Raw genomic sequence first — 22,826 nt, 5'->3', positions numbered from 1 at the left:
ACACACACACGAAAAAAAAAAGAAAAAAAAAAAGCGATAACTCCCACTGCTCACACACGCATCAGCCGCTGTGAAAGGGGCCACCACAACCCTGACTCACATTTTAATTCCGTCATCATTCACATAGCTGCATCGAGATATTTGATTATATGGTGACGGATTTGAGCAACCAGACATACCACACTGCCACCACCACCTCCATCACCAATACCATCAGCAGGGGTTTATCTTCCTATCATCACTTTTAATTACGATGCTATACTCTATTACAAAACTTGGCAAGAACAGGAAAGTTAGCGAAATCCGCACATTCAACTTTGGATAATAGATTCTTGCAATTCATCGACTGAATCTTACAAAATTTTGGGGGATGTGATCGATCGATTGATGATGGACTAATACAGCAAGAGTAATCACCTTGGTAAGTCACACTATAGATCATCAGTCAGGGAAATGAAACTCAACATTCCAGAAAAAAAGAAAAAAATCCATAAATTATCGCAAAACTGGTGGTGCGGGATGTATATGTTTATTAGTTAGCTGCCTCATGTACCGACATATGTCTTATCATCTGTAGACCTTGACCCTTCTGTTTTATCTCGAGCAGGAATGAACTTCTGTAGCTCTTTGAAAATGAGAAGAAAATTTAATATTGTCTGAATTCACATGGAGTGTTAGACATTATTTTAGGCATCTGTCCTCAGACGAATATGAACAATTCTCATCTCTTACAACCCTTTAACCCCTCCCCCTCTAGCCTCCTATAATAATATAGTGATAAGACTGCTATCCCTGTCGATCTGCTGTTGCCCACCTAGCTGTAAATTATACAGTACTCGGTCCCCCCAACCCTAATATTCAGACACTCAGCAAGTACGCTGAGGTACGTGCAACCTTGGAATCAGCTTTAATTAGTGCCAGCTTATTAAAGCGGCACATATATAAAAAAGTTTGGTTCTGAGAGGGATCAGGTGGGTGTTGCCTGCGGACGTCGTATGGGCGGTGCAGGCGTCTCGCACAGGCGAGCCTCCCGACTCATCACATCCCTTTAGAACCAAGAAGAATCAACGTCACCATCAGCAGCTTTGGATAAGTACTCTCGTACGGCTCTGTTATCAAATGTAAGTATAGTTTTATGCTCTCACATTATTCCACTGTTGATAAAAAAATATTGATCTCAAGAAATCAATCAGATATCTAAATTACTGTCTTCGAGTAATTACAGATTTAAAATTTTCATTATATTTCAATCTAAAAGACAATTATTACCAAAAAATCTGTATTCTGGAAACTTCGTAAAAGGTCCGTTAGCCTTACTTAGGCAGTAGTCCTACTTTGTAAATTAATACAGATATCTGATTCTATTGAAGGAAGGCATGCAGCAGTGAGTTATGACCTCATCATATTTTGAGGTGGTGAAAACGATCTCAACAAAGGGCAGACTATGGAAGATTACGGACTCGAAATCAATGGTTTTACATCACATAAATCATATAAACAAAGTTCTATTTGAGTAATAAATATGAGCCAATACCCAGTATATGGAAATGCTGATAAATAACGCCAGACAATACGAGGTCCCCGGCCCCCGGACACCAAAATATTGTTAGGTCCGTGTGACTCTAACGTTGCCAGATTGTCATACTCAGCCGATTATATTTCCCGCCTTCCTACCCCAAACTATTTTCTGGGCTCCAATAACGAAACTAATTTATAGTTATCGTTATGAGTTAAATTCTGATGTTTCTTGGCATTAGTTAGGCGTTGGAAACCGGTAAATACTATGCTATGAGTACGACAATCTGGCACCGGTGCATGTGATCCCCCCCCCCCCCCACCACCACCGAGGATTTAAAAAACTAAAACGTCTCCAGAAGAAGAACTTGTGGCCTCCTCGCGGGGCACTACCGGGACGAGGGAGGCCTACTGGATCGCCACAGCCCGTCACCACCACCGCCACTACCACCAACATAACCTGGGGGCCACCGATGCAGTGAGGTATGTACAAATCACTGTAACAGAACGCCACCACCTCTAGAATCTGGGTCCATATTCTAAAAAGTTTCGGCGCCCAATGACAAGGCTTTCGTAAGTGTTTTGAGCATTTCTTGGGGTAGTGTAATGGCCCTAGTGGTAGTCTGACCCTTCTTCTGTCCAGTCCAGTAGTAGGCGTAGAATTTCCTTTGTAACGCTTCCATTTATGACTTATTCTTGATTGTTGATTGGCGTTGTTGTCTTTTAGTTTTGTTCAGTACCATAAATGTGGAAAAACACTCCTGAGAACCTGATTAATCTCCTTTTTGGCCTTGGGAAATAGGTGACATGAGAGGTGGAAGCATCTGAGAATATTGACCCTGGCCACCACAGACATCAGGGTCCATATTCTTAAATAAACATATCAAGCTCCCATTACAGCTATTTCCCAAGGCCACAGAGAAGATTAACCGGCTTTTCTTGGGTGATTTTCCACTTCAAGATGCAGAAGTCGCATAAAACTATCACCCTGATCACAAAACAGTCCATCTTAATCCCAGCAACTTAACGAGAGGCTTTTCAAACAGGTGAACTGAGGTGCCGATACGTTCAGGAATACAGGCTCAGGCGTCCACTCACACTCACTATTATAGATTCAATTTATGGTTAATGTTTTGTTCCCTACATTGTTTCCTATTGATTTCCAGGAGGTTTGAATGGCAGCAGAATACATATATGACAGCAGAAGAGCAGTTGGTTAAGTAGGAAATGAGATATCGGCGTGTTAGTAATAGTGATCTTTAACCAATATTAGGTAAATATGGAGATTCATTACGCACCACCAATATTGCCCCAACAAGAATAATAACCTTTCCAAGGTCTCACATACTGTTGTACTTCTCTAGTTTTACCAGCGCATCATACATGTGGGGGGGGGGGCAGGGGGGGCTGTGCTCCCCCTAGTTAGGAGGGGGGCAAAGCCCCCCTGTTAGAGGTTTGGTCATGTAAAGTTCGGTTGGAGTAGTTTAACCCTTAAAGCGTGGGCTTGTTTTGCCGTGCCTGTCCTCCCATGCGGGCATATTCAGGCAAAAACATCTCTCTCTTCAACCTTTTCCATCTTCACTTCTACTTATCTCACCTGACTAAACGACCAACTAGGAGCGAAACGAGGACCTGTCATGGTGACACCACCCATACCCAATCTTTAAAAAAAAAAAGTGAAAAGAAACAAGAAGAGAATGTAATTAGTAAGCTATGAAGGTAGAGAACATCTCACTCAGGCCCCCTTCACATTGTGCCGACTCTGGGCCACGACAACCCAGCGACTTTTGGATTTGTCAAGTCGGCTCCCATGCTCCAAGAATGTGGGAATTTTTTTTTGGTGTGTGGTGTCGGCTAGTATGACTGCCAATGGTCATCGTCTGTCTGGGATATTCGGCCAATTAGGTAGTTGCCAGCATGTCGGTGACATGCTGGCAATTAGTCTCAAGACAAGTCTCAATGGTCAGTTTTTTAAACGGCGCCATGTCTATGACGACCATGACTGCTGATCAATAGGCCGACAGTCACAGACGGTTGCTGACTCTCAGCAAGATTGTCTGTGAACTGGTTGTCCGACCAGCTGGCCGACAGTTGCTGAGGAGTTGGTTAATGGTCTTCCCGACTGTCTGAAGCATGACATTTTGATATATTAATGGCAGAAATGGAGCAAGAGGACTCCATATCCAGCGAGAGAAAAAATAGTCGGCTGACACTCTGCCAAGTGCTCGGCAGACGATTGCCATCTAAAACTATTTAGTCTTGGACATGCTGCCAATTTGTCGGCAGTCAGTATCCCGTCAACATCCCAACATGTTAACCAATATTTCTGGGCTGACAATCATGAACATCCTTTATTAGACGACGGCTGTTGCTAAGACAGTTCCTCACTGTTCTTAAATAGTTGGCACTGATGACTGTGCTGACAGGAAACGATCAAAATTAAAAAAATGGCCCCAACAGTCTTCACAACTGTCTCAGGGCAAGCCAAGACTGTCGGAGACAATCTTAACGACTGTCCCCGACCTCCCCCCGACAGTCTTGACGACTGTGCCTGACCTCCCTCAGACCTCAACCAGAAATGACCGTTGGTCCAGACCCTTGCTGACTCTTTTCTTTAAAGTTTAGCAAGGAATACATTTTCGCGCTAACCCTCATAACCCCACACTCCCCTCCTGACTTATGCTCAGCATCCGGCGATCGTTTCTATACCTCTATCAGGCCATACACGACCCTTTCACATCAACACCCAAGAACTCGTGTACCCTAGAGTCGCGGGTTCCCAGAGTCGGCACAGTGTGAAGGAGGCTTCAGAACCTGCCCACCACCAGTGGTATGGAGGAATTACATATAGGACTCTGCTCGAACCTTCTGCATGTTGGATGGTAGGCTATAATTTGTGTGTTCGGTGGTAATCTACTGCGTATTTGATGGTAACTTACTGCCTGTTGGATAATATTACTTATTGCATGTTGGTTTTTATGATGATAGTAAGTAACCTACTGCCTTGCTGCTTGTTTGATAGTAACCAATCGATATAGAATAGTGACGCCAAATCTAGGTGAATGGCCACACTTTAATGGTAAATTACAATTACAATACTTAGAATGGTGAACACTGGAGACATTAAACGCAATTTTACACTCACCAAGAGAGGAAACGGTGTCACGTTGCGTGGAAAGTGTGGCCAAGGTCCAGTTTCTCAACAAACCCAACCGAACACCCGGAATCACACACTGCTTTAGTTAAATTTTGATTTTTAAATTTCACAGTCGCTATAAAGTAAGTGTGATGAACGCAAACGAAATGAATCTTGCTTTTTCAGTATTTTTTTTTTGAAAAGTCGGGAATAGGCTACCCATATCACTGTCCATTCTGACGGCGGCGGCAAACAAACCGACCGCCGCCTTCTTTTGAGCTGTCCCGCTTGGTACTTCTTTACACTTATGCCCCGTTCACACTGTGCCGACTCTGGGCCACGACTCTAGGGTACACGAGGTCTTGGGTGTTGATGTGAAAGGGTCGGGCATGTCTTGAAAGAGGTCTTGAGACTGTTGCCGAATGCTGCGCCGACGTCGTGATGGGAGTCTCAAGACCCCAATAAAACCTCCCCCCCCCCCCCTTCTTGGAGCGTGGGAACCAACTAGTCAAATGGAAAAGTCGCTGGGTTGTCGTGGCCCAGAGTCGGCACAGTGTGAACGGGGGTTTAGATACTCCACTACGCATACTTAGTTCCTTTTTTTTTTTTTTTTTTTTTTTTGGTTTGGGTTATACCCCAATGGAGGAAGGCTCTGCACAGGGCCGAGACTGCACAGGGTTCAACCGTGGCGGGTGTGTGCCACTGTCATGCCAAAGCATGAGGAAGATCCTGATTGGTCAGGATGAAAAGTTATGAGGACATAAGAATACTGATAACTGTAATAGTATGCACTGATGTTGCTCCTAACATATTATTATGCCTTTGATAGTGGTATCATTAAATGTGACCCCTAGTCCCTACCACTTTCATATCCTTTGTGCAGTGAGAATGTCAACTGACAGCATATTCTCATAATATATTCATCGGCTGCGTGGACCCTGTATTCTCTCGGCCCTGGCTCTGCATACCGCGCAGCCCCCCAGACGTCTGGTAGAGAGATACCCAATTCTTTCAAGGAGGAGGCCCAACAACGGGGTTGAGGGTGTCGGAAAGAGCCCACCTTTCCACCTCCATAGTAACTGATAGGTCTCGAACCCACGCCCTAGCACCCCGCCGAAGCACAAGGCAGAGACTCTACCACTGGACCACGGGAGCCCCCTCCACTTATATAGTTACTTCACTACGCACACTTATATACCTCACCCTGCACTGAGCTCTTTGTTTGTACACTGACTCAATTTTCTTTTCCTTTGTTTCCTTCACTTTAGCTTCCTTTGTACTTTTTGCATTTCTCCTTTCTGTCCCATTGTTCGCTTCACCTGAGCTGCTGACGTGGCACAATACTCACGGCTTAAAATACATCACGCCTTATTTTATTTTGGAATGGAAACACTAATGTCCATAATTTTAATCGTTTCGGGATCCCTCTACGACTATTTTCCAAGGCCACAGAGAAGAGTAACCTGGTTTTCATGGGTAGTTTTCCAGTTCAAGGTGCAGAAGTGGAGTAAAACTATCACTCTATAGGATCACAAAACAACCCATGAAAACCCCAGCAACTTCGAGAGGCTTCTACGGCTTCTTCTTCTACGAGAGGCTTTTCAAACACAGAGAGGCGAACTGATCGAGGCGCCCAGACGCTTTTAAAGACGGACCTAAGTCATTACTAGCTTTGATGTTCAGGATAAAGCAATGTAAAACGATTAGATTCAATGTCGGGAGTTAGAACACCACTTGGAAGTCATGAGGCTCACATTAATTCATGGCTGCCCTCGTGGAAGGATCACTCGCGAGGCATCACTGCGCATTTTACCCCAAGATCAAGAGAATATATGATCTTGTTTTACCCTTCACACTCATGCATGGCGTAGTGTTTTCCTAGGCCAGTGTGATGAGAGTACGTATTTTATAGTACCATAAAATAATTAGGAAAGATTTTAGTAAAGGTCACCAGTCAGTTTAAGATGAAACACTATTGTCTTCCCCAGATTGGTTTTGATATGTTCAGAGTGAATCTGTCAAGCACATTGGCCACAAACTTAGAAGCTCCCACAGCCCACAGCCTAACTAGCCCCATAAAACACCCAAGGAGAAAAACTTAGAAGCTTTTTGTAATCCAGTTACAAACAACACGAGCTTTAATTCTTTCTCCCCTGCAGGTGTGTAAATAGTCGGGTGAGAGTGACAACATGGGCGTCAAAGGCCTGTGGGATGTGGTGTCACCTACGGGGGAACTGGTGTGCTTGTCATCACTAGCAGGACAGGCAGTGGCAGTGGATCTGGCCAGCTGGCTGGTAGACACACAGAGCCTGCAGTTGGGACATTTCATGACCCGCCCCCATCTCAGGTTTGTTCCCTCAAATGTTTGGCTATGACTAATGTATTAATAATTTTTTTTTTTTTTTTAAGGTTAGAGTAACAAAATCCCCAAAATAGGCAGACTTTCCCAGTGTCCAGGAATGTAACCCCCACCATTACCATTTTTTCCTGTGGGGAAATTATGTTTAAATAACGCGATTTTAAAGAACGCGACATCTCCAGGAACGTAACCCTTACGTTAATCGAGAGGTGACTGTACATACAAAGTAGAAGGATAATGAAAAATCATAGAAAAGACAGGCATTGTCTAACATTTGATCTGATGTAAACTCTTGCTCTCTGGTCATTGCAGGAACTTGTTTTTCCGCACTACAGCATGTCTTGAGGCTGGTGTTCTGCCTGTGATGGTGCTGGATGGGGAGGCACCCAGCCTCAAGTGGAACACCATTGATGCACGAAACAATGCCAGGAACCTTGGCCGCACTGGTAGTGGTGGTGGTGCAACTGCCACCGCTGCTAAAAGTAAAAGGTCTCGCTTCAATGCAGTTTTGAAAAAGGTATGTTGACGTGTGTCTTCACCAGGAGAGATTTTGTTTCCCCTTGATTACTTCATGGTTTTAAATTTTCATTGTACATATGCATGCAAACACTTGTATTGATTCCTTGGCTTAATTTGTTGTTTAATTGTAATCCTGAAAACAATTCTTTAGTGTTTCAGTGCATTGTTTCAATGAATATGTAGTTCCATTTGTCTTATATTTAATGTTTTGTTTCTTCATAAGCATGCAATTAGAAGAGAAAATTCCTGCCATATGTTTCCATCAATTAGCTTGGCATTTGCCAATTAGAAATGTAATAGACAATAAATAACAGTCTCTTAATCCAGTATGTAGTGGACCTGCCATGTGTGCTGGGTTGTTGGATGGTGGTGCATATCTCAACAATTTGATTTTTTTCATAGTCTGGCCCCCATGTGTGTGTACTGTTGTGAGTTTCTGAGCTGTAGTGCTCCCTAAGCTCCTTATCTCTTCCACCACCTCATATTAATGAATGTGTGTTAGGGAAGGGAGATGTGATGTTTTTCCACTAATTGGTCTTTTGAAGAATATTTTCTTCTGAGCAGAAAATTTTCTATTTGAATATACTTTTCATATTTGTTATGGTGTAAGCTGGATTAAAAGTTCAAGGAAAATGTACCACCTTTGACTTGGTGTGGGTTGAAGAGTAGGGGAGGAAGGGACGAGGAAAAGAGGGAATGTGGGAGAGTGGTTTGTCATTAAGTATAATGAACATAAAGAGAACAAGACAGACTACTCTAACCAATAGCCTCTCCTTTCCCATGACAGTGTGGAGAACTGTTTGACCTGCTGGGTGTGCCATGGGTTTGTGCTGCAGGGGAGGCTGAGGCCACCTGTGCTGCTCTCAACTACCATCAGGTGGGTGTGCATGAGGGTGGGGGTGACTGTCCGTGGCTCTGCCTGTGTTCGTGTCCATGTCTGTATCTGTATGTGTGTATTTACTTAGTTGTAGTTTTACAGGGCCTGGGCTTACGCTCATGTGGTCCCATCTCCATATCTGTATTTGTCCAGCTTTTCCTTAAAGTTGTGCACACTCTTCGCCTATACTACATCCTCACTTAGTCTGTTCCAAACCTCTATATTTCTTTATGTCTCTCAAGCATCTTCCTTTCCTCAATTTTTTACTGTGTCCTCTTGTGTTCCTGGTGTGTGTGTGTGTGGTGTGGTGTGTGTGTGTGTGTGTGTAATTCAAGATTCCCAATTATCAGCCAGCACCCTCCCTGAATGCGATTGCGTGTGTGTGTTTACCTAGCTGTTTTTACCTAATTATGACTCACAGGAAATGAACTAAGCTTGTTGGGCCCCTTCTTTAAGTTTCAGTTGGTCAAACCCAGCAATAGACTTTAAATATCTGGATTTACCAACCTCTTTGTCTATGCTGTTTGGCTGATTAATTAATTTCTTAGGAAACCTGTATTTCTTGATATCATTCATCATATATTTTTAACTACTTTATATAACTTAGTTGTTTCAATGAAAAGATCAAAGTTATCCAAGAAAATATGTTTTCAGCAAAGCACAACAGAACAACAACTGAGAACTTCAAGCTTGCAGAATTGACATGTTCACGTGATCCTCGAACAAGATGGAAAGTTTCAAAAGTTCCGTGCATAACGCTTACATACCTCTAGGTTTACCCTCATTTCATAAAAAACATCTCTCAATTATTCTGTCAGTTTTCTTTATTACCCTGAACACTGATATCATGTCACCTCTGTATTCATTTTTGAGGATGGCAGCCCTAATCTTTCAGTCTTTACATACATTATGTTTCTGCTCTTTGTATTCTTTCCTCCTTCTCCTTTGCTGTATTGCAATTTTTGTTTGCCATCAAGTAATTCCATGACAGCCATTTTAATACCGTTACCCATCCAGTACCTTGCATTCTCTTGCACTGAATTCAATTTTCAATTCATGACTCCACTCATATATCTCGTCAAGATCTTATTGCTGCCTAATACAATCCTCTTCAGCTTTTGTTGTCTTTATGATCTTTGCATTGTTTGCAAGGAGGCTTGCATAACCATTCCTACCTTCCACAATTCATTGACATAAAGCAGAAATATTATGGGTGCCAATCCCATGCCCTATGGAACTCAACTTGTAACTTCCCTCCTCCCTAACATTCTCTTCTTTTTTATTAGCCTCTCAAGAAGTCTCTAGTCTACTTCAGAAATCTCCCCTTCAGTCCACCTATATGCTCCATCTTTCACATTGTTCAGGGGTGGGCAACCTTTTTGAAGCGAGGGCCAGAGGAGACTTTCGGGAGCAGGCTGCTGGCCAGAGTGAGAAATAAGAAGCCCAAAGTTAAAAAAGTGACAAGTGAAAAGTGTAAAACATACAGATCAATGCTGCTTGCCTTGAAGAATAATGTCATTGAGGTGAGGTCCAAGATTTGGAAGTGAAGTCAAGACCTTGTGTCCTTCATTTTGAATAAGAGTATTTTGTAACAGTAGGTGCTTCCAAACATGGCCTTGATGCGTTGAACATGCGTAATGTATTTTGGGAAATTACTAGAAGGGATGATGAGGTAATGGACAATGGAGAAGAGGTACAGAACTTCGCCCTGAGTTCACTATTGCACTGTAGCTCCACCAACTTCATCTCCAGAGGGGCAGGGGCATCATCCACAGGGAAGTCAAATGAGTGGTGAACAGCTTGATGTCCGTAGCCAGCGGCCTGACTCCTGCAAAATGGAAGGCACATTCCTCCTGCAGAGAAGTGATGACACTAACGCAAGTGTCCAGGTCTACGGCACATGCAGCAAAGCAAGGAAAATATGCAAACTTAACATCAGACAACTGAGCATGTTGATGTGCTTAAGCGTGCATGTCTGTCACGAGAATGTCTTTGCCTTGCATCTTCACAATGAGGATGTTCAGATGTACAGTGATGTTCATTTTGTTACATCGTGTCATTGTGCTCCTTTTGGTAGTCATTCTTCAGCTTTGTTTTTCCCCCCATAAGTTCTCTGGTTTACACCCTTGGGCATTACCAGCCCCACTAGCAGCAATGTATGACATAATGACACCAAAAGAAGGTATAAACAGCAGGGTTGTTTGGATATAAATCATGTGATTGCTAAGAAAAGATAGGTAGGCTTTGTGTATGTATGTGTATACTGTGGACCTGCAATGCCATCATGTGGAATCTCAGCTCTACTACTTTTATTGCCTGGGCTGAATTGTGGATCTTTAACTTCATACCTAAGTGTACCAAACCTTTAGTAGTTCTTGGGTAATATTTTCCACCTTATTTCTACTTAGGTGTCTTTCAAAAGTAGTAAGTCTTATAAATCAATTAGCACAAAAATATCCTTTGAAATTTCATGGCTACTGGGATGTCGTATGTGTGAACATGACATAGATGAGGGAGCCAAATGTATCGTGTGGGGAGTGTTGGAATGGTTGAATATCACAAGGTGGTTCAGACATTTAGTGAGAAAGAATGAAGCTCATAATGGTAATACTTGAAATCCAGATTGAATAGTGTCAGTTGAGATCAATTGTTAGAAAGGTCAAAGCTGTTGAGGAATTTATGAAAGAGAACCCTGAGGGGCACTTGAACTGGCAAGGAGGGGTGGTGGCTGAGTGGTCAGCGTGCTGGTCTCGCATTCACCATGCCTGAATGATGTGAGTTTGAATCCGTCGCTACTACCTGGGATTTTTCAGTCACCACTGAGTGGCCTAAAACTACCTACATGCTATCCTGAAGACCACCTATCAACCCAGACACTAGAGGACCTGTTCAAGTGAAATTGAGCTCTGGGGGGCAGCATGAGCCAAGAATAGATGGCGCCACTAAAAACACTTGCCTGCACCATGATGGGCTCAGGCTGACCACCAGACCCCTCAAGAAAGCCTACCGGCACTATAGGCCAGGACATATGAAAAAAAAGGGATGGGGGGGAGTTTATGAACAAGGAACTTGAGATTTGCCTGTTGTGTCAATCCCTTAAGAGGAGTACCCAGAGAGAATGGCATCACAATTGTAAATAGGTAAAAGAATAGTGTGAATGGTAATTAGGTATGATAACGATATGAATTAGCAGCCATTCCATTCATGCAAAACAATCTTATAATCTTTATTCAGGTGGTGGAGGGAGTCATTACACAGGACAGCGATGTTTTCCTCTACGGTGGCAACACTGCCTTCAGAAGCTTCACTACTAGTCAGAAAAAGGCAACAGCAGAGAAATATAGGTACTGCAAAGAATTCGCAAATTCTGTTCATCAAAAGCATTATCACTACCATTATAACTAATTTTTGTCATAAAGATGATTTTGTAGAATATTTTTCCAACATATATGGCTCAGTGCTTTAATAACTCAGTCTGTCCTTTTCTTCAACTATAATTGGCTACTCCCATATCTCATATTTGGTATAATGAAAAAAAAGTCACTAAAAGAAATATGTATTTTGCACTTTGTTGTGTGCAAGCAACTTTATTGGATTTAATGTCCATGAGGAAGGAAGCTTAATGAATAGGCATGCATAGCAAAGGATAAACTTTGTACTACATTCAGAGTTTTCACATTGCTCTAGGTTACAGTCACACACTGAGATGACATGATAATGTCCAGCACATTAAAACTTTTATTTGTATTTTCAGCATGGACCTCATTGAAGAGCGTCTGCATCTCACCCGCGGTGGCATGATGCTTCTGGCCATCCTGCTGGGCTGTGACTACCTGCCGGGGGGCGTGCATGGGGTTGGCAGGGACACAGCAGTAAGGTTCATCAAGGAGGTTTATGCTGCTGGTGACCAAGACCCAACACAAAGGTGTGTATTGCATCTGATGAGGGAGTGAGGTGAAGGGAACTTTTTTATGATGTTTTCACTTTTTATACATATGCATTGTAGTTGCCTTTAATTTGACTATCCATGGGCTACCCCGCGGATATTCAAATCCGTGGATGTTGAATTTTGATTGTACTTTATTTTTTCACCATTGAGTTTTGAATATCATTTTATAGTTGTATACTTACTGCATAATTCAATGATGTCAACAGAATTTTCCTAGGTTTTGTAACAGATGTGCTAAGTAAAGAAATATGAATATTTATTGAACCTAGGCTAGTAAGTCGGGTGACAGATTTACTGCACCCCTTCCACCAACAGCCAAACAGCAGTGTCCTTACTTGCCTGGGTAGTTTAGGGATCCAGTCACTTCATGAGATATCTGAAATACTCATGTAATCACACTATGCTTGTGTACTGTGTCATTCTCACCTTCTCCCTTCCCTGTGACCCAGATTGAAGCAATGGGCCAAAGAAGACATCCCCACACTATCTAGTACTGAACTTGCCTCTACCAAATGGAAGAAAGGGTAAGTTACAAGTTTTCCATTCAGTTCTACAATAACCATTCATAATAACTCTGTACCAGTAATGTAATAAGCTATTGGATAATAGTGACCCATGCATTGCACCTGTTTAGCTTGCTGAAAGTCATCATCATCATCATCGTTTAACGTCCATTTATTCCCTATGGTGGGGTTGGACGGGATATGAGCCTCCTCCACTGTTGCCGGTCCATAGCCATTTCTTCTGTGATGTTCAGCCTCCTCATATCTTTCTCCACCACCTTTCTCCACATCTTCCTTGGCCTTCCTGGTGGTCTTCTGCCCTCTACCTCAAAGTTCAGTGCACGTCTCAGGATGTGTTCTTCTCTTCTCCTTGCTGAAAGTGTTAAAGTAATATTTTTGTGTGATGAGTTATAAGGAAAGGCTGGCCACGTAATTAATGATGGATTGTACCATAGTGTGCTTTTTTATTTTTGCCTGTGAGCTGCCTCCTTTGATGTAAAAAGTCAGTTCATAAAGGCTGTTTAAATGTTTTCTTTCAACAGACTTTGACCTAATGGTGCATTTTGATGTCAGAATTTTTGTATATGTGCAAAAATTTATTTATGTTAAGGGCCACTTGTCCTAATTTTAAGCTTGATTTATTATTCTTTTGTGCTGCTGTACAAAGGTATAGAGAGTAGAGATTATAATAGCTATTGGGGAGTAAGCTTACTCAGTGTGGTAGGGAAGGTGTATGGAAATTAAATGAGGATGATGAAATTAACTGAGATAAATGTAGGTGACGAGTGAGGGGGATTTGGGAAAGAGAGGGGATGTGTGGACCAGATTACTACACTACCATGGATAGTTTAAGAGTACCCAGACAAGGATATGAAGCTGTTTCCTGGTTTCATGGACCTAGAGAAGGCTAATGACATGGGTAACAGGAAGTGTTTATGGGATACCCTGAAAATATATGGTGAGGAAGTGTGCCTTCTTGGATGGATCTGGTCTTTTACAAGGATGTCATTGCCTGTGCATGTGCATGGGGAGCTGAGCAAGAGTGTTGGTGCTGATGTGGGCATATTATTAAAGGAAATAGTTTGAAGTGGTTGATTGGGTGAAATGTGGTACTCTGAAATGGACTGGGCATTTGATAAGAATGAATGAGGATGACTTTGTGAAGAGTGTATGAGAATACAATTGATGGAGACTATATCAGGGGAGACCACCAGTGAAATGAACAATATAGTGGATGAGTGTAGGAGGAAATTGGCAGGCAAGGGATTGACTGTAATGAGGAGTACTGGAACAGGGAAAACTGGAGATGTTTCTGTCTTGGCCACCCCCTTGGGAAAGCACCCTTGAGGGCATCAGAGATATAGATTTATAGATTTAATGGAACAATCATAATTATTTTTGATACAAAGTTTCTAAGATAACTAATGTGATTACTTATAAATTTATACATAATTTAATAATTTTATACACTGAAGGAATACTGATATACTGGAAGATGGGCTGAAGAAGAGGCTTGTGGCTACCAATGGCTTTCCATTCACCCAGCTGCTGGCAGAGTTCAGACGAAGGCTCCCACAGCCCCTGAAGAAGGTGCTGTGGGCCCGGCCAGACTTCAAGGGCCTTATGGTATGTGATATATGTTGTACTAGCATGGATGGTGGACAGTGGAAACAGATATGACTGGAATTATTAGAATGAAGCTTAGGCAACTTCATAGCACTATACCTTACTGTACAGCAAAAATTGGTTTGGGCTCCTATTTTATATATCAAGTTATGAATCGTTGCAACCAGGAATTGGCCGAAGATGCTTCACGATGAGGGTATACCACACAAAAACACTCTGTGCCTGTTGGTGCTGGTGGAAATTTGCAAAGTTCAAAGTGTATACAGACATGGCAGTCAGCAGTTGATCAACAAATTGCATCCTTGCAAATTATGATTTTTTTTGTGGTCTGAGGTCTTCTAAGGGTTGTGTCAATTGTTAGGTGGCGTGCTTGTTTTAAGTGGTCAGGGAGAATGCTGGAGTGAGAACCCTCCTATGTGGTAAAGGTGTGGTCTTAAGTTGTCCTGAAATTAGAAGAGGCCATATATTAATGAATAAAGGTATGTCATTGTGTTGGCAGCGTTGGTGTGTGCAAATGCTCGACTGGGAGGCACCGTATGCGCTGGAGAAGGTGGCACCTGTGGTGACCCGCTGGACAGTTACGCAAGGAGCTATTCTAAGGCCACTCCAGGTAGGAGTAACTTACCTTAGGTTGTTGAAGAATAAGCTAATGTTAGTTTTGCATCCAACTGCTCAGGAAGAGTGAAAACGGACGTTAAACAAAATGATGATGATGATGATGAGTTTTGCTACGAAGCTTATATTGGAGGAAAAATTATATATTCCTGGTGATTGAGAAGCACATAAATAACTAGTTGAGATCACCATTAGCACAAAACAGCCATGTCAAGCCACAGCTACTTTGATATTCCACATTTATTTAGTTTCATTTGAAACTAATATGCAATAAATGGAATATAAAAATACTCTTTTAATATTATCATAATATAATTATATCTAAAAAGTATTTTTATATTTAGTTTTTGCTTTTTGGAGATCATATTCCAATGAAACTATAAGGTTGTGGAATATCTGCAAATAACTTTGGCTTGGCATGGCTGTTCTGTGCCAGTGGTGACCTTAACTAGTTATTGATTTGCCTATTAATCAGGAATCTATAATTAAAGTCCTCTATCCTCAGTACCTTTATTTACCTTTTGTAACATTAAAAAAATGTGATGTATTTCTGTCCTCATATCTCAAAGACAATTAAATCTCATATATAAAAGTAGAGAAAAGGATAGGTTAAACAACAAAAACGATTGACTGATGACTACAAACCCCTCTGTTTTCCCATCATGACCACGCAGCCAGTTCGTGCCGTGAAGCAGTGTGTCAGGAGGGGCGTGGCGTCCCTGAGGGTGGAATGGCAGGTGAGCGAGTGTTCCTCCCTGCTGCCAGATGCCCCACAGCAGGTCACCACAGAGGAGCCGCTGCACCTGCTGCGCACCTCACTCCCTCACCTTGTGCAGCAGTTTGAGGACATGATTCTCAATGCAAAAAAAGGTAGTCATAATTATTGTAATATACTTTCTCTATTCTAAATTTCAGTCCAGAGGTGGATGCTGCACCTACTACATACACACCGACACCACTTGCTCTCATGCCCACGACCTTGATTCTTCAGAATTTTCCACCATCTGGGTGACTTGATTGTCACTCTATTACTAAATATATCTGTGCTTTTTATCTCACCGAATTCTATCAACAATGTAATTTTTTTTGACTTTGAATTCCAAAGTGGAGCACATCTTGACTCCCCTTGGGATCGACATCTTAGGGTGGGCGAGGCGATGAGCTCCCCCCAATATTCAAAGATTAACACTTTTGTGCATGTGGACGCGACATACGCGTCAGTATAATTGTCTGGTCAAAAAGCACGGCTTATGATTGACGTGACTATCGCATCACTGATACAAAAAAATTCACCAAAAAATTCTGTAATTCTCATTGACGCGTGATACTTGGTCTGTAGACAGGCTAGCGCATGTTGGCTCGAGGTAAGCTGATAGACCCTTCTTGCCAGGAAATTTTCCTGGGTGACTGGTGAAAATCTCTTCAGTTGACTCTCTCTTGCGGTCGCAGACAGGTTACTGTGTGGCGGGGAGCAGGGTTACCAAAGATTATTTTCTTTCAAGCCTAACTCAACTATACATCAGATAAGAAATCTGAAACTACCATTGTATAGGTAATGATCTTTTCTTTAAGATGAAACAATAAAAAAACTATAACAGTTATGGAGATAAGTGGAAAAATGTGAACATTTTTGAAAAAAATATATATATTTTTTCTTCTTCAAATTTATGACCATTATAATTGGTGTATCGAAATTCCATTTGTTGCGCTAATTAGCTCATAAATGTCTGCTTCTTTTGTTACAAAACACAATTTGTTATATTTTTACTCCTATGTGAAAATGTGAGTTTTTTTTATTTCAGAAATCGGTTTACATCACTTCAACTCATGATATCTCGGTAAAATATAAAACAAACATTATTTTTTTTCTTTCCATATGAAAGAGCTAAAAATTTACAGTGGAATGTATGTAGTTTCATAAAAGTGAACCGAGCAAAAGATTTGATAAGCGAGTTTTGAAAAAATTTATACCGCGCGCTCAAGGTACCAAAATCAGGCCTCCCAATAGACAGTTAGGTGTGCGTTTTGGACGAGAAAATCAGATGGGAGGGTGTGCGTGAAAGTGTTAAATGCCAAATTATAGACAAAGTGATCTTTCTTAATTTATCAAATTCAGTGCCTAAATCAGTAGTATGTATGGCCTACCTGTATGTAAAAATTCATATTGTATGACTATTTCTATTTTTACAAGTTCAGCTCTTACAAGCATTTATTTTAATTTAGATCATCTTATGACAAAATAAATATTTACCTTTGATCAGTGAATACAAAAGTACAGTAATAGTGGATGAGGAGATGGCATTTAGTTATTATTAAAGCCTAATAATAATTTATTTATTTCAGGTAAAATTAAAAGCAAGACCAAGAAGTCCAAAGAAACCCTAAAAGATAAGGAAAATATTTGTCATAGCAGCCACACCATGACAGAATACTTCAAGACAGTAAAGCCAAGAAGTACAGCTGAAGCCCAAAACAGTGTTGTGAGGAAAGCCTCCAGGATACCCAGCTGCAAGGTCAAGGATGCCAGACAATTAAAAGAAAAAAGACAGGTGACATTAAGCACTCATGACATCAAGCCTATCAAGGAAAACTCGAGGAAAGATCTGCAGCATCATATACAATTCAGATCTGGAACAGAGGAGGAGGAGGAGGAGGATGTGCATTCTGAGAGTGATGAGAGAGAACTGTCACTCATTATTGATAGGATTCTTAATATGGACATGAATGGTGGGAAGAAACAGCCTTCCATCACAAAAAAAACAAAGTGGGGGAATGAGTGTGAAACTAAAGGAGGATTAATTGCAGTACAAAATTTGGGGGGCATGAGTGGTGAGGTTAGTGAAGCAGGAGAGAAAACAAAAAATAATGAAAGTCTGAAGAATATACATTTTCCACGAACACCAAGTTTATTTGAAAGAGCATCGAAAAGACTTTCTCAAAAGACCAAAAAGCAGACAGAAATTTTGCAAAACAACACTACCACAACAGAGCAAGCCAAAAGCAAGTCTGTTTCAGCAAAAAATAATCTTTCCAGTACAGAAATTGATGCCAAAATAGGTACACACATTGGAAACATTACAGAGGAAAGGGTATACGGGATTCTAGAAGAAACATTACAATTTCCAACAGGTGTTGATCTTGAAAGAAAGGTAGGGTCTCACAATGTGTCGACTGACATGTTTGAAGAGAGTTTGGGTGAAGACACAATGGCTAGAATATTTGAGGACACAATGACCGAAGACACCTTGGCTAAAATATTTGAGGACACAATGAGTGAAGACACCTTGGCTGGAATGCTGCAGGACACCTTAGCATTGGACTCTTCTCTTCCAAACTTAAACAAAGTCCAATCCATAAAAAGTAATAGAGTGACAGGACACAACTCAGACCTTGCACCAAAATTTATTTCTCACGAGTGTGACCTGCATCTACCTTCAGTGCAGCCTGAGTCTCACTTGCATGAGTCTGCTTCATCATATCTTACCTCATCTATGGACCACTCTCCAGAGTCAAAGCCCAATATCCATTACCTTGAAACTGATGATTCAAGAAGGTTATTAGAAGAGCACACAGGTGTAAAACTTGTTGATAATTCTATTGATCATGGAGATATACACAAAAAGAAACAAAGTAACATACCTTCCCCACCAATAAAATCAGTACGTCATGAAGAAAGTGTGGAGATAGAGAAGCAAGACGGTGCACCTTTCTCACCATCAGGCTCATCACCCGTATGCAAAGTTTCCTTGGAGATGGAATTAAGAGACATGCGTGTGAAACTCTCATATCGATCTGTTGGTACTGAAAACACATGCACGCACAAACAAACCAGTGCAACTCCCTCATCATTATCAACGTCTCCAATATTCAAAACTTCAGAAGGGAAGGAGTTAGAGGATACCAGTATAGAACTTTCATCTAGATTTGTGCATTTAGAGCAGAGTCACAAAAAGAATCAAGGCATTGCATCTCTCTCAGCATCAGCATGTGAAGCTGTAGGAGTGTCACAAAAGAATCTTGACTCTATTGGCAACACTGCCTCACCAAATCATACAGCAGAATCTTGGTGCTCAACAAATAAATATTTTATCCCTGTAAAAAAAGAGGAGACAAGACAATTCAGAGGTCAGGATGGTTATTTTGATGGTGCACATCATGAGAGTTGCAAGGAGGGAAGCGTCTATGAACCACTCACAGGTGGTTCAATATATAATACAGATGCAGTCAATGAAAGTATTGATGTGGTAATTAATCATAAAGGGTCTCCACAGCAAACTGGAGAAATAAATCCATATCAGAGTTACCAAGCATGTAGCATAACACAATTTTGTCCTAATGAAGGGAAAATAAAAAATGGGAATGAGATGGAAACCCCTTCAGTTAGTCCCAGTAGTACAAGCCCTTCTGGATCACCTTCTGGGCTAGGTGGCAGAGCATGGCCATTAGACCTATTTTCCCCAGAAGAGGTCACCCTTACTCTGGCACAGAGACTCAGACAAAAGTGTTCAGACAAACAATTTAGGAAACTTTTAGATGACCTTGGATGACCCGTGTCGTTTAAGGAAGTGACATACATGTTTGACAAATCCTCTTTTTTTTTTTTTTAATGATAATTTAGGTTTTATATAAAGGATTGAACATGATCATTTTTATGCAGTAATTCAATTTGATTCACTGGTAATAAATTACATTATCATAAAATAACCTCAAAATAAAACATTGCAATCCTTTATTTTCCAGTATTTTGTTACAAATCTTACTTATGTGATATAATGCTCACTTATACTCTGTAATAATAGTATTTTTTTGTATAAAAGGAGTATTTAATGGTATAATGGTAATTTTTGAGATTTATATGGTATAACTATAATTGTTTAATTTTCATAATGCAGTAAGCATCAGGGTAGGAACTTATTGTTTTCACTCTAAAACCTGTGAGCCATTTGAATTAATATAGAATTTCTTGTTAGCACAGGGTGAAATTTTACCCCTGCAAGTAATAGTATCTTAGCCCAGTCATGGGTTGCAGATACTGCTGTAAAATCTTAACCATACAAGGGATTCATTCTCTCTCTATCAGAGATTTGTGTGAACAAGTCCGACTCCCATTCTGTGAAAAAAAAGTGTGTGCGTTTATCAGGGATTTACGTGAACAGTGATTTAACTCCCTCTCTGGAAGGAAAAAAATGTGTGTGTGTGTGTATACAGTAAACCCTTGCTTTTACAAACCAATTGTGGGAAGGGGGTAACATTACATCTGAAAATCCATTATATACGAGGTACCCAAACTCTCAAGCTTCTATTAAAACTTTCTTTGTTATATTGGCTGAAAGTTAGCTATTTCCAACTGCGTCTGTATATACCAAAGTTTGGTTGTTATACAGTGGCCTTGTGTCCAGTGTGATTCATGCCCAAGGTGGCATTTTTTTTGACAAGTATATATTAAAAATTAATTAACCCCTTCAACCCGAGGACGCGTATACTGCGTCCTTGTGTGCCCCGTACCATATCCGAGGATGCGCATACTGCGTCCTGGCACGCTTTAGCCAATATAAGAGTTATTTTATCTTTATATGTATGCTTACGTCTCAAAATTATCAATTAATTTATGTTTCTTTATGTGCACCATTTAATTCTGCATGTTTTCATATATAATACATGATGATTATGTTGAGTTTATGGCTGAAAGCTTGTTATATTCAATAGTGACATTTGAAATTTGGCACGTGCGGCAATCCCAGATACAGCGCGGGGCGCTGTTTTGGCCCGGCCGTAGTGAGTTTCTTTATGTGTACCATTTAGTTCTGCATGTTTTCATATATAATACATGATGATTATGTTGAGTTTATGGCTGACAACTTGTTATATTCAATAGCGACATTTGAAATTTGGCGCACGCAGCGATCCCGGATATGTATTTGTATGCACACGTCTACTTAGAGTCATTCTCTCAGTCTCCATGCATAGTTTTTATCCTCACACCTATTTACTGCCATAACCGCTTTAACAAACAGGGTTGGTGACAGTATGCATCATTGCCAGGTTAGGAAAACTACAAACAAACTGGGTGAGGAGGCAATGATGCATACTGTCACCAACCCTGTTTGTTAAAGTGGTCATGAGAGCAAATAGGTGTGAGGATAAAAACTATGCATGGAGACTGAGAGAATGACTTGGAGTAGATGTGTGCATACAAATACATAGGGGTGAGGGTGAGCCCAAGTAGTTGTGAGAAAACTAAATTTGAAAAAAATCAGCCTGATGAATCTGTGAATGGGCTAATTAGGGAGTGAGGCACAGATAAGGGTTTGCTATACTCTGTCTATTTTGTAGCTTGCACTTGGCTCCTAGGTTGCTTCTGTAAGCTCGTCACTGATTGGGCAGTGGCCTGAGGCAGCCTTCTCCCACACATCATAGGAACAGACCTTTCCATGCTATAAGTTTTATGCTTCTTAAGGGGCTCTCACACATTCCCGGTTCCGGTCCCGATTGTCCCCGATGACTCCCAATAAGCCGATCGGGCCCTGACCGCCGACAAAATAGGCAATAATCCCGGGACCGCCGGTTTACCGGTGACCACATACGATTTTCGATTTCTACGACCGGCGACTGCAGCAGGTCAGTTGGCGGTAGACCGCCGGCAGACCTGCGGCACATCGACGAGCAAACACTTTCTTTGCATTTACATATATTTATAATTACCTCATAAACAGCTTCATACCTAAATTCATTCAGGTTCATAAAACTCTCTCTCTCTCTCTCATTTTATATATATATATATATATATATATATATATATATATATATATATATATATATATATATATATATATATATATATATATATCTTTCATCCATTCCTCTTCCTCCTTTATCTCATCTCCCTCTCTCTTTTCATCCCTTGCTCCTACCTGTTCCTCCTCGTTTTCCTCCCTTGCCAATCGTCAGGTCAGCCACAGGTGTTCACTCGCGGTCTGCCGTGAGTTGTTGGTGGTTGACCGCCGGTCGACCGGGTGCATCGCCGATATCTTTGAAAATTTTAAAGTTGACTGGCAGTGGTCGGCTGCGTCTACGGTCCTCAGCGTCGACCGGCGGTAGACTGGCGGTCTGCCGCCAACAATCCCCGATTTTACAGCCGGTCGACCAGCTTATCGGGAGTCATCGGGGATGATCGGGATCGGGACCGGGAATGTGTGAGAGCCCATAGCCCACTCATGTTGCTTTTTTGATCACTGGACAGGAGAAAGACTGCAGAAATATATATATATATATATATATATATATATATATATATATATATATATATATATATATATATATATATATATATATATATATATATATATACACACAGTCAAGTCACGTATGACGCGGATTCGTAAGGCGCGGTTTCCAATGACGCGGTATGGTTTCAGAACCGTATTTTCAGACCACGTGGGTAAAACCATCTTTGTCGCGGTTCGTGGTCTCCCTTGCTCGGACCGCTCAGGGTCCTCTCAAACGCGTGACGCCACAGCCCGAGTTGCCAACTCAGACCGCCCGCTGCAGCTCGGTTTGGAGAGGTGGAGCGCCTCCGTGCTGTGATGACGTCATCAGCAAATATGGCGGCCCAAACAAACACATATAAGTGCTTCCATTACATTTCACTTCTGTGCCACGATAACCACTGCAGCTTACTTTTCATTCTCTGTTGCAAGGAGCTCGTCGCCCAGAACTGCTTGTGATGC

At 41.4% G+C, this 22,826-nt stretch overlaps 1 protein-coding gene and 1 long non-coding RNA gene across 5 annotated transcripts; one reads left to right on the top strand and one right to left on the bottom strand.

The window, feature by feature from the left end:
• The first annotated feature begins 899 nt into the window (after nucleotides 1-899).
• LOC126981056 (flap endonuclease GEN homolog 1-like) lies at nucleotides 900-21,946 on the top strand. 4 transcript variants are annotated; one of them, XM_050831730.1, is made up of 12 exons: nucleotides 900-1,121; nucleotides 1,875-1,998; nucleotides 6,811-6,998; nucleotides 7,323-7,527; nucleotides 8,317-8,406; nucleotides 11,641-11,750; nucleotides 12,161-12,331; nucleotides 12,805-12,879; nucleotides 14,334-14,484; nucleotides 14,984-15,094; nucleotides 15,774-15,969; nucleotides 17,443-21,946. In XM_050831730.1, exons 3-12 carry the CDS (start codon nucleotides 6,841-6,843, stop codon nucleotides 19,644-19,646), a joined length of 3,471 nt encoding a protein of 1,156 aa, XP_050687687.1. In that variant the 5' UTR covers nucleotides 900-1,121; nucleotides 1,875-1,998; nucleotides 6,811-6,840; the 3' UTR covers nucleotides 19,647-21,946. The 4 variants fall into 4 exon arrangements, with proteins under 4 accessions (XP_050687687.1, XP_050687686.1, XP_050687688.1 ...); XM_050831729.1 differs by lacking the exon at nucleotides 900-1,121 and having other exon boundaries at nucleotides 1,837-1,998; XM_050831731.1 differs by lacking the exon at nucleotides 900-1,121 and having other exon boundaries at nucleotides 1,837-2,088.
• Nucleotides 18,676-22,149, bottom strand: LOC126981057 (uncharacterized). The gene is made up of 2 exons (XR_007733727.1): nucleotides 22,011-22,149; nucleotides 18,676-18,844 (listed from the first exon to the last, which is right to left on the bottom strand). It is a non-coding gene; the product is annotated as an uncharacterized LOC126981057 (long non-coding RNA).
• Between the last annotated feature and the right edge of the window lie 677 nt (nucleotides 22,150-22,826).

This window comes from Eriocheir sinensis, chromosome 46 (assembly GCF_024679095.1).
Source record: "Eriocheir sinensis breed Jianghai 21 chromosome 46, ASM2467909v1, whole genome shotgun sequence".
Taxonomy (NCBI): Eukaryota; Metazoa; Arthropoda; class Malacostraca; order Decapoda; family Varunidae; genus Eriocheir; species Eriocheir sinensis.
This window is presented reverse-complemented; position numbering and strand designations above follow the sequence as displayed.